Here is a 12,635-nt window from a genome sequence, read left to right as displayed (position 1 = left end):
ATTAGTGATAGTACAACACTCAGCTTTCCAAAAGTTAAAATGTGTTGCTTACATGGAGGGAGGTGATACTGAGTAAAGAAGTGTTGATATAAAAGCAGAGAGACCAACTAAGTTCATATTTATAGAATAGAGAATGTTCGCAGCTAAAGTGCCAGAAAGAAAAAAAAAATTGGTCCAGAAAGGCAAAATTACAATCAGTGCCAAAATCTCCAAACTCCATCATGTTCAAATATACCAACAGAAATAAACATTTTTTATTTAAGAAAAAAACATTTCAAAAACCAAAGCTTATCTGTTAGCATTTCTTTTATCAATCTGACTTATTTTTCAAAGGCCTTAAAACATGCATTTGGGATAAAAATAAAAGTGCCAAAGTTTTATGAGCCATATGTTAACATAGGATGTTATCTATATTTTCTTGGACCAATAAATGTTCCTTAAGAGATGGAGATATTGGCACCGTTTTTCTTAAAAGAAATGTTTATATACTTAATAACATTAGCCTGTAGCAGAGCATCCCATATAAAAACACACTACCATTAAAAAACAAGCAGGTATCCCAAAACAGAAAAGAAGCTCTAGTTTTAATACAATAAATTGTACCCAGAAACTCCTTCCCCATTATCCTTTAGGAAAACCAGAGGATCCTGGTACGGGGGCAACACTGAGGGTTGCAATCCATTGCCGGACACAGAAAAAGACAAAAGACACACACAAAAAAAAAAAAAGAAAAAAAAAATTGGTCCAGAAAGGCAAAATTACAATCAGTGCCAAAATCTCCAAACTAAGTTCATATTTATAGAATAGAGAATGTTCGCAGCTAAAGTGCCAGAAAGAAAAAAAAAATTGGTCCAGAAAGGCAAAATTACAATCAGTGCCAAAATCTCCAAACTCCATCATGTTCAAATATACCAACAGAAATAAACATTTTTTATTTAAGAAAAAAACATTTCAAAAACCAAAGCTTATCTGTTAGCATTTCTTTTATCAATCTGACTTATTTTTCAAAGGCCTTAAAACATGCATTTGGGATAAAAATAAAAGTGCCAAAGTTTTATGAGCCATATGTTAACATAGGATGTTATCTATATTTTCTTGGACCAATAAATGTTCCTTAAGAGATGGAGATATTGGCACCGTTTTTCTTAAAAGAAATGTTTATATACTTAATAACATTAGCCTGTAGCAGAGCATCCCATATAAAAACACACTACCATTAAAAAACAAGCAGGTATCCCAAAACAGAAAAGAAGCTCTAGTTTTAATACAATAAATTGTACCCAGAAACTCCTTCCCCATTATCCTTTAGGAAAACCAGAGGATCCTTTTGACCTACACCCCTATCTCAGCAGGTACATATTAATAAAAAGAATTGCTAGGTTCTAAATTAAAACATTACTTACAACAACTTCCTAGTTATTGACAACTTTCTTCTCTTACCAGTTGTCAATTTCTTAAGATCACTTGTTTTTATAAGCTCCACAGTAACAATATATTCCAATAATAAATTTATTATTCATGCAATTTATTATTTCACATATAATATAAAACATTATTTCTCTAAGGAAACTTAAAATATACCTTCAATATAGCCAAGTTCTATTCTTAAAAAGAAGCACTCACTTAAATTTTCTTCTGAATTCATTTCTCCAGAAGACCAGTCCTTAAGGCCTTCTGAAGTCTAGCTATGTTGGCATCTAATGCTGCAAGGCCATTTCTGAAGTCTTGTTCATCACGAGAAGTGAATGTTGAAAAAGAAGAGATGCTCCAGTCAGACATCAAGTCAGAATTTAAAAAACTACCATCAGAGACAGTATTGCCTTTCACTTGAATGCTGCTGCTGTGACAAGCTGCCAGGCTGTGACATACAGCCTGTTCCTCAGGATCCTCAGTGGCAGCAGGGATCTTACCAATGGCTTCCTTTATTTTCTTGAGAAGCTGTATGTCCTCCATGTCAGCAGTTCTGGAAAGTTTTTCAGGTGCATCTTCTGCTTCCTTTTTTGAAGAACAAACTACAGGTGCACACAATTTATTTTCTTTTTCAGAGACAAAAAGTCCACTGTTGCTGACTAGCTGTGTTGCAGCTACATTTATCTGAGGCTGGGGGGATATTCTCTTAGAAAGAGGTGATTTCTTTTTGGAAGTGCTTCTAGCAAAAGGAATGTAAATTGTATTATCCAAATTACACTCATCTCCTATTAAAGTCATAGTTTCACTCTCATCAAAACCCGGTTTTGAAAGGGTAGAAATAATTCCAGGTGTTGACACTTCCTCCATGTCCTTAGTATTACTGTGCTGAGGGCCTTTGGAGGGCAGAACATCTTCATAGGGTCTGTCTGGCTCCATGGTTTCCTCATTTTTAATTATAGAGAGTGGCACTGAATGTGTAAAACTGTGATTTGTTTCTAACTTATTTAGATAGCTCATTATGGAAGTGTGAGCAGGGGAGGGGTCCTGTTGAAGTTGTTTATCATAAATGTTCAGAAGTGATTTGGTAAGGTTATTCCCAGGCTTGCTGCGAGTGCTTTCCATACTAAGATCTGAGAGAAGCTTTGCCATACTTTTCTGTAAAGTTCTGTTAAGAAGAATTTAGCACACTAATTATTATTATTACTAGTTTTACCTGTTTCTTTCATCCATTTATTTATAGCTACATCTTTGGATTCTGAGTCAAGTGCCTGCTTCTTAATATGAAAACAAGCAACTAAAAGCACAAAATCATCAAATATGTTCTGGCAAGAGTAAATTAAAATAACGAATGATAAAAGATTTTGGTCTCCATCAAATCTACTATTATATCTAAAAATAGAGGCTCAGAAATATTTTTCTTTTAAGGTATGGAGATGCTTCATTCTTGAGCAACACTGGAAACTAAGCCAGAGTGAAAAATTAGCCTTAATATAAGTAGGCTACGGTACAGAGCAAAATGGAAAGTACACTACCCATTTGGTATAGATTAGAAATTAAGTTAATTTCCTCCATTCAAAACATAAATACAAAGGACACTGGAACAATACTAGAAAAAAAAGATGGTTAGAGAGAATTATCTGGCATAATTAAGTAAACGTAACAACTAGGTACCAGAAAACTGTGATGTAAGGAAAACCACATAGGATTTGAAGTTAGAAATGGAATCAAATCTTAGTGCCATTAGCTGTGATCTTGGGCAAGTCACTTAACCTTTCTGAATCTCAATTTCCTTAATTCTAAAATGAAGAGACCTGTTTCAGAATTATAATGAAGATGAAATAAGATAAAATAATAAGATATAATGGTGAAGTGCTTAGCACAGTGTCAGCCTAAATGGTTATTTGTTGATGGCAGCTTTTACTGGTTGTCCCATTAAGACATTTTATACCAAACCTTTAGTCCATTTGCATTGAATCACATATGTTTTTACAAATCAATGACAAAAAGATAAACATAACAATTTAAACAAAGATACAAACAACATCTACAATTAAGAAAAAAATACAATATTAGCATGTTGTAAATGTTCAAGTTTTAATCAGATAAATTCAAATTTTTAAAATGTCCTTTTTTTTTGCTTATCCAATTAACAGTAAAATAAGAATAATACCCATTTTTAGAGAAGCTTGGAGAGAGAGGCAGGTACTACTACTGGGAGTGTACACTCATCTCTTTTGGAGAGCAAACTGGCAATACAGAAGCCTTAAAGATTTGTATATTCCATACCCTTTGACCACCAATCTGCACTTCTAGGAATGTATCCTAGTGATATACACAAAGAGGCTGTACCCAAAGATAATATTTATAATAGAAAATAGATGGACATATCTTTATCTTAAAAAAAATGGATTTAGGTAAATTATGGTATAACTGCATCATAGTCATTGACAGTCATGTTGTAAAGAATATTTACTGATGAGGAAATGTTCACTACATAAAGTTAAGTTAAAAAGAACAGGCCAAAAGTAGTATTACTATACTATTTTTAAAAACTAGTCATCACACACATAAACATAAAATACTAAAAGGATATCTCTATACTAAACAATTAGTAGTGATTATACTTCTGCATATTGAATGAATAATTTTTTTCCTACAAAATGAAAAACAAATTTTTTCCAACCTGGCTTCCAACGCTCTCATCTTAAACATGCTATGTCTTGATTTCTGATTGCTTTCAAATGATATTGAATGAATAATTTTTTTCCTACAAAATGAAAAACAAATTTTTTCCAACCTGGCTTCCAGCGCTCTCATCTTAAACATGCTATGTCTTGATTTCTGATTGCTTTCAAATGGCAATGGCCACTTCTTCTCATACTTCTTTCAAGATGATAATGAGGAAAGTGACATCAGCAAGATGGCAGAAAAGGAGTTCCCTGGCTCCAGTTCCCCTCACAGAAATCCAACTAGCAAATATCCAAAGATAAGCATACCTTCAACGAATATCCCAAAACCCAGGAGTGAGGCTGACATACCCTTATGGACCACAGAACTGAGAAAAGCTCCATTAGAAGGGTAAAAGGAATGGTTTCCTCTGTGTTGCCCATCTCCCAAGTGGTAAGGTTGCCCAGCATCACACAGAAAGGACTCTCCTGGGCCCACAGTTTCTACAGTGGGAAAAGAGCTGCAGGTAGACATCCAGCTCTCCCAGCATTCTGGATGCTTCGCAGGAGGCCCACTTCTGTCTCGCTCCACTGTAAACACTGGGGGTTTTGACAGGGCACAATGAGATATCACCTAACACCTGTCAGAATGGCTATTATCAAAAAGATGAAAGATAACAAGTGTTGGTGAGGATGTGGAGAAAAGGGAATGCTTGTACATTTTTGGTGAAAATGTAAATTAGTACAGCCATTATGGAAAACAGTATGAAGCCTCCTCAAAAATCTATAAATTACAAATCTATAAATTATACAGGATACAGCTAAAGTGTGTGTGTGTGTGTCTGTCTGTCTGTCTCTCTCCCCGTCCGGTAAGGGGATCACAACCCTTCGCTTGGCATCGCCCGCACCATACCGGCTATCCCTATATAGGATCCGAACCCCCGGCGGGACCCAGGGCCGCACTCTCCCGAGTGAGCCACGGGGTTGGCCCAAACACACTGATTTTTAATGCTTAGAAAATTGGCACATTTTCATAACAAGAAACTCAGGGTTCTTTCTAGGCTACTTATAAAAATATACTAATTTAAATAGCTATCAGCACTTGTAAGAGTGCTCCTTAAAGCTATTAGAAGAATATTCACTACTTATTTTCTGAAAATATATTAATTTTCCTCACATTTGAATGATTTTATAACGTGTTGTAGTAAATTCTGGAAAAAAAAATGATAAAGGTGTATTTCAAAATCACTGAAGTTTGGAGAAGAAAGAGAAAGATGGCTTAGGATATTTGTCTAGACCTTGTACGTGTATCTTTCAGTCCCTTTATTCCTCCCCAAAAGTCTGAGAAAGGCATTCAGAAATTTAATGAAATCTCTCTTCTAAGAGAATATTTAAAAGACACATACAAAAAACATACACTTATCTGACTAAAATGTATGACTATAGGAAGAGGGATAGGGTAGATTAGCATACAGATTTATCTGTATTGCCAAATGCTGCTGCTTTACCCTCTAATGTGAAAAGTAAAATTAAAGTCGTCACAGCAGCCCAGCTGTAGTACTAGAGTTGCTCCTAACTGATTGAATTGCATAGGATGTCACCAAACATTATAAATCACCAACGTGGATGAATTTAGATACAATAAAGCTCAAAGACTATGTTTTTGTTTTATTTTTTAATTTAAAGAACAAAACAAAAATTGACATCAATAGGTATACTTACCATTTTGAAGCTGTTACTAAATCTTCAGAAAATGTAGGGGTAGTACTAAACTCTGCAGCACTGTACTAAACCTTCCCACCATGTTTTTCCAATCATTTATAAGAATGCAGTTAATCTGAGTAACAGGTGAGCTAGTAGTCATGAGGCAGGATTTATGCCCAGCATAAAAAGAAAAAAATGCTTACAAAATGGAAAAAAACTGACAAGAAAAGTGGAGTGTAAAGAAAAGGAGAGCAAAAATTTGTATCTAATATTTTAAACATAGTCTTTTTTTAAATTTATTTTTTAGATATAGTCTTTTCTAAAGGCAGATAGTATACAACAGTTGATAACCTTTTTTCAGTTCCTATACTTCTATGTTAGGGTAAATGCTAAGAAAAGGAAGCCTCTAATTACAAGTGAACCCTACTTTCCTCATAAACACTGGAAAAGGCAGACTACGTGATCTTTTGAAAAAATGAGCAGACACAAAGTTATCTTTTACAAAAGTAGAAGAATTCCTCAATAATTGGTCATCTTCACTTGGAGAGAAGCTGTCCACTTCAAAAAAGGAAGCAAAGCTAAAGAGGGAATTCAACATCCTGACTCAGGTACCAGTCCAGGCATCAACTAGCTGTGAAAGTCAGGTAAGTTCTTTCATTTCTTGGGGCATCCACTTCCACTAATTTCTAGAACAGTTATACTATTACTTACTCTGAAAGATCCAGGCATCAACTAGCTGTGAAAGTCAGGTAAGTTCTTTCATTTCTTGGGGCATCCACTTCTACTAATTTCTAGAACAGTTATACTATTACTTACTCTGAAAGGCTGTTGTTATGTTTTTGCTATCAACTTTCTTAGTAAATGCACTGCACATGTTGAATAGTATTTAGTCAAGATTATCATTAAAAAAAAAGATGTATCTCTCTACATACATCAGTAAAGCACTAAAGTATGCTTTTTGCTTGATGATGTGGATATTTAGCAACTAAAATAATTAAATACTTTTATGTACATTTCACACACATATATTTGGAACATAGTATATAATGAATGAATAGGCAAATGAATCCATCTACTCATTCATCTATCTCCAGGGTAAAAAATGCTAAGGTTTATTTACACTAAGTTAGGCATGAAGTTGTTACCAGAAATGAACAATTTTAGCAAAAGCCATGCCATGTGTGAGAGGGCAAGGAAAGAACTTGCATGCCTCAGTTTCCCCACCTGTGAAAATGCAGACATTAAAATCTTCCCTCCATAGATGAAGACAAATAAAATAATAGATATGGGAAAGAGAGGACTTAGAAAAATATCAAAGTAATTTATACATAAAAGATACCAGCTTGTGAATTCGTACCCATAAAGGAGCTAGATTTAGCAGTATGAAAAAAAAAGGTTGGTTCCAAGAAAAAGAAAACTACCAGGAAACTAACTAGATCCTCTGCTTCATCATCTTTTCTGCTTGGGGCTGAGAATCATGACTCTTAGAATGAGGAAGGAGATGCTTGCAATAATGCCTAAGCAACCTTTCAAGGCACTTGAACATGCTGACTGGCTGTCCTTTTTTTCTTTTCCTCTCTTTTCTTTTCTAAATGAACTGTATACCATATATACTTTTAAAAAGATGGTTTATTGAGATATAATTTATATACCATAAAATTAACCCCTTTTAAGAACACAATTTGGTTGTTTTCAGTGTATTGATAGAGTTGTCCAAATGTCACTATTATCTAATTTCAGAACATTTTCATCATCCCAAAAAGAAATTTTTTTTTTGTCCTTTTTGAGACCGCTGCACCGCGCTCAGCCAGTGAGCGCTGTGAGCGCACCAGTCATCCCTATATACGATCCGAACCCACGGCGGGAGCGCTACTGCGCTCCCAGCGCCGCACTCTCCCAAGTGCGCCATGGGCTCAGCCCCCAAAAAGAAATTCTATATCCATTAGCAGTCACTCCCTTTTGCCACCCCCACTCCACCTCACCTCCTCTTCCCCAGTCCCTGGCAATCACTAATCTACTTTGGATCTCTATGGATTTGCCTATTCTGGACATTTCATATAAATGGAATCATACAATATGTGGCCTTTTGTTACTGGCTTCTTTTAACATAAATACTTGACACTAACAAAGTTCTCACCCAAAAATTACTCTTCAGAAAAGAGGAAATACTTTTCTTCAGAGACCTTACAAAGGCTTCCATAAGAGACATTCTCTCTATTCACTTTGAATAAGCCAACATTTGGAAACTTTGCTTAAAGCCTATCAATTATAATTCTACATAGATATAAGAAATGTCTTTTATTCCTGGCTCTTTAGTGACTCTTGCAATTGATTTTGTAGTGATATATTCAATGACTGAAGAGAAAACACTGTAAAACAAAACAAATCAAATACTTGTTTCTCCAATTTTAAAAAGCACAAACCTGGAAAAGATTTGTTTTTAAAAAAGAAAGGCCTGGAACTTATTGGTTTTGCTTAACAATTACTATGTGCATAAATAGTTCTATCTATATACTCATGTATTTTTAAAAATTGATTAGAAAGTCGTGCCTTTCTTCTCCAATTGCTAGTTTGGGTATTACACCTGGAACTTATTGGTTTTGCTTAACAATTACTATGTGCATAAATAGTTCTATCTATATACTACATGTATTTTTAAAAATTGATTAGAAAGTCGTGCCTTTCTTCTCCAATTGCTAGTTTGGGTATTACATTTTTTTTTTCTTATTTAATGAAAAATAAGACATGTAGCAAAGTTGAAAAATTCAAGCACCACAAAAATACCAATGATACCAAATGAGTCTCAATAAAGTCTCCCTCCACTCCACTTCCACTCTCCCCACAATCTCTATTAATTTTGAAAATACTTTTGCACATAATAATTTACACACACACACACTCAAGGGCATTTCAAAAAGTTCATGGAAAAACAGAATTAAAAGAACACAAATCTTTCCATAAACTTTTTGATGACCCCTTATATATATTTAAACGTAAAAGAATCATACTAGCCCCAGTTTCTGCTTTTTTTTTTTTTATAAGACTGTTATGTATCAGCCCACAAATCTACCACACTATTTTTCATGGCCATAAAAGTATGTATGTATATGGCACCATTCACTTAGCAAATACAGCCTTGAGTGAATGCTTACTATGTGTGAAGCACTATATTAGAATCTGGATATACAGAGGTGAACAACATAGACACAGTGCCTACTCTCATGGAGCTAATAACAAGTAATTATAAATAGTAATAAATGCTCCCAAAGAAACAGTAAGATAAGACTGGCTGGTTAGCTTACTTGGGAAGAGTGTGATGCTGATAACACCAAGGTCAAGGGTTCGGGTCCCCATACTGGCCAGCCACCAAAAGAAAAAAGAAAGAAACAGTAAGATAAATAGAGAATAAAAACAGAGAAGCTACTTAGACCACTGATCTCTCCAGTTGCCCTCTTGGCCTCCTCTCTTTACTCTCATCTTTTGTTCAGAGTGGAACCAGAGTGATCTTTTCCTGAAATTACTTTGAGACAATGAACACACCTATGAAGTGCTCATTCTGTTGGGTGCTCATATGAGGGTACTTCAAAATGTCTGTGGAAAAATGGAATTAAAAGGTAATATGAATCCTTCCACAAACCCTTTTGAAGATCCTTTATATTTTTCTTTGAAAATTGAAAAAAATTTCTGGGGACCTATTTTATTAATTTGTTCCCCAGTGGCATCTGGGTTTCTGTCAGGCTTAAGAAAACTCCCAAAAATAAAAAAAAAATTTAAAAAAATCATCTTTTCTTCTATTACTATTACAGTTTTTTTCTTTATCAAACTCTGTGATACATAAGGACAATTTGGTGATATCTGTCAAAACTGCCACTGTATATAAGGGTACTTTAAAAGTTCATGGAAATATAGAATTAAAAGATAATATGAATCTTTCCATGAACTTTTTGAAGATCCCTCGTTATACCCTTTGTTTCAGCAATTCTGCTATAAATCTATCCTATAAAAATGCTAACATGTGCACAAAGACACATGTACAAGGATTTTCACTGTAGCACTGTTTGCGTTAGGAAAAAAGGCAAAAGTACCTAGATATCTACCAGCAGAGGACCTTAAATATATTACAGCAGAGTTGCATAAACAGAATACCCAAGTAGTTCTTAAGGAAAAAGAAGCATATTTATGAATTTTGATTTAACAAAAATGTCCACTATATATTAAGTAAATAAATGTAAGCTGCGTAACAGTATATACAATGCAATCTTATTATTAAAAATGAAAAGGTACATATGTAGTTCTATTTGTGCCTGGCACATAATAGGTATTCAGTAAGTATTTGTGAAACAGATCAATTACACATGAACAGAAGATATGTGAAAGGAAATATAGCCTTTTTCTTTTATATAGAGTGTGTATTATTTCGAAAATAGCATGGATCTTTTATTTTTGTGTTTCTTTTTTTTTTTTTTTCTTTTGGCGGTTGGCCAGTACAGGGATTGAACCCCTGACTTTACTGTCAATCAGTAGTACCATGCTCTAACCAACTGAGCTAACTGGCTTGTTTCTGCATTATTTTAAATTTTAATAAAAAAGCATTATTCCTATTTTTTTAAAGTTGATTAAAAAAAAAAGAAAAGAAAATCCACCTAGACAGAGTAATTAAGAAAGTTCATTCTTTATTAAAGTTTATTCTTTATCAATATTTCCAGAGCCATATAGAATTTAACATCAATACTTAAAGCTTATTTATTTATTTATTTATTTTTACCTACATTCAAGATTGCATTCCATAGTACCAGATGCCTTATGAGTTTTTTCTTGTTCTCTAAGTTTCTGGTTCAAGATTCTCAACTGCCTAAAGGAAATAATAAAGAATCATGAATGCAAAAATCCCAAGCCTATTTAACAATGTACATTTGACAGACTATCAAAAAAAGACAAAACACAGTGTTATCCACTAGCCACTAGAACTACAGAAGTCCATCTCACCTTCAAAACAAAAGACAAAAACTAAATAAACAAAACAACAACAAAACCACACTACTGCTATCATTATGGGGCCTGAGATAATTTCTAAAAGATTGCCTGAGACAGCAGAAAACCACCTCCCTCACCAGATAAAAGTTAACTTCTCTGTTTTTCTCTTTCTTTTCTTTTCAGTGCTTTCTTTGGTTTTTTCTGTCTTGCCTTTCCTATCTCCTCTTGCTCCTTTCTTCTGTCTTCTTTCCCTGTGTCTTCATTACTGTAGATAGTCATCTACTTTTTAAAAGATCTGTCATTACTATGAACTAGATTACCTGCAGGCACTGGCTTCCATCAGATATCTACTTGATGTCTGTCACATGCTGAAAAAATTGGAAAACACAAATCTATGCTTCTAATAATTAGATGGAGAAGTTAATGGACTTATTTAAGTAACAAGAATGTTAATAAGCAGCAAATTTACCCTACAGTGAACTTCACAATATATAGCTGCTTCACAAATAAGAACATACAAGTGTTTTCTTCTAAGTTACTGCTTAGAAAAAAGTTATCTCCATTATCTTTCCAGAATTACTTACCTGAAAATATTTTGCAGTAAAATATTTATTTTTGTTACTGAATCTAAAACAACAATACCCTACCTCACATTATTCACATGTATTACTTCTGAGTTGATAAAATGCTAAACATAAAATATACAAACAAACAAAATCCAACATTACAAGTTGTAGGGGGAGATTTACATAATCTTGAAGTGGGGAGCACATTCCTAAGCAAAACTCAAAATTTATCAACCATCAAGGAAATGAATGAAGTATTCACATCAAATTTTTAAACCTGCTCAATTAACAGCCTAGAAGAAAATACCTGTTACTATAAAACAAAGGGTCCATATCATTTAAAGAGCTCCTACAGACCAGTAAGAAAGACAACCTAGCAGAAAGTGACAAAGGATAAGAATGAGCAATTCACATAAGAAATAGAAATGGACTATAAGCATATTTTAAAAATGCCCAGGACTGGCTGGTTAGCTCGGTTGGTCAGAGAATGGTGTTACAGCATGAAGGTCAAGGGTTTGGATCCTCATACCAGCCAGCCACCAAAAAATAAAAATAAAAAAAGTCCAGTGTCACTAATATGAACAGCAAATTTAAAACAAGATTTTTTAAGCCACAGGATTGACAAAGATAAAAGGAAATAATGCTTGTTGGTGGTGATAATATAGGAAAACACAAAATACATTCTAGATACAAGTCCTTTATCAGATACATGTTTTGCAAATATTTTCTGTCTGCTGGTTACCTCTTCATTTGTAGTAATAGTATCTTTGAAGATTAAAAGTTTTAAATTTTGGGCCGGCCCGGTGGCGCACTGCTACAGTGCGCCGCTTGGGAGCACGGCGGCGCTCCCGCCGAGGGTTCGGATCCCACATACAGACCGGTTCCCGCTCACTGGCTGAGCGAGGTGCGGACGCAACACCGAGGGTTGCAATCCCGTTGCCGGTCCTGGTCTGGTACGGGCGCGACACTGAGGGTTGCGATCCGTTGCCGGACACAAAAAAAGACAAAAAGGAAAAAAAAAAAAAAAGTTTTAAATTTTGATAAAGTCCAATTTATCCATTCTTTTCTTTTCTAGTTTATATTTTTTGTTTTATATTTAAGAAATCTTTCCTAACCCAAGGTTACTAAGATTTTCTCCTATGTTTTCTTCTAGAAGTTTTGTAGTTTTACCTCACAGATTAAGATCTGTGATTCATTTCAAGAATTAATTATTATGTATGGGGCTGACCCGGTGGCGCACTGGAGAGTGCGCCCCTTGGGAGCGCGGCGGCACTCCCGCTGAGGGTTCAGATCCCATGTGGAGACTGGTTCCCGC

The 12,635-nt window shown here is 34.7% G+C and overlaps 1 protein-coding gene across 1 annotated transcript in view; it reads right to left on the bottom strand.

Moving 5' to 3' along the window:
* Positions 1-1,491: 1,491 nt before the first annotated feature.
* Positions 1,492-12,635, bottom strand: part of CCDC14 (coiled-coil domain containing 14) — a 38,397-nt gene continuing 27,253 nt past the window's right edge. Inside the window, exons 10-13 of the mRNA XM_008569904.1 lie at positions 10,550-10,632; positions 8,080-8,149; positions 4,094-4,144; positions 1,492-2,575 (exon numbers count right to left, since the gene is read on the bottom strand). Of these exons, the coding sequence (XP_008568126.1) occupies positions 1,642-2,575; positions 4,094-4,144; positions 8,080-8,149; positions 10,550-10,632 (1,138 nt within the window). The 3' untranslated portion in view covers positions 1,492-1,641. The remainder of the gene's footprint in view (positions 2,576-4,093; positions 4,145-8,079; positions 8,150-10,549; positions 10,633-12,635) is intronic.

The sequence above is a fragment of the Galeopterus variegatus genome, unplaced genomic scaffold (genome assembly GCF_000696425.1).
Source record: "Galeopterus variegatus unplaced genomic scaffold, G_variegatus-3.0.2 Scaffold542, whole genome shotgun sequence".
Classification (NCBI taxonomy): domain Eukaryota; kingdom Metazoa; phylum Chordata; class Mammalia; order Dermoptera; family Cynocephalidae; genus Galeopterus; species Galeopterus variegatus.
The sequence above is the reverse complement of the archived record's forward strand: the minus strand, read 5'-3'. Positions and strand labels throughout refer to the sequence as shown.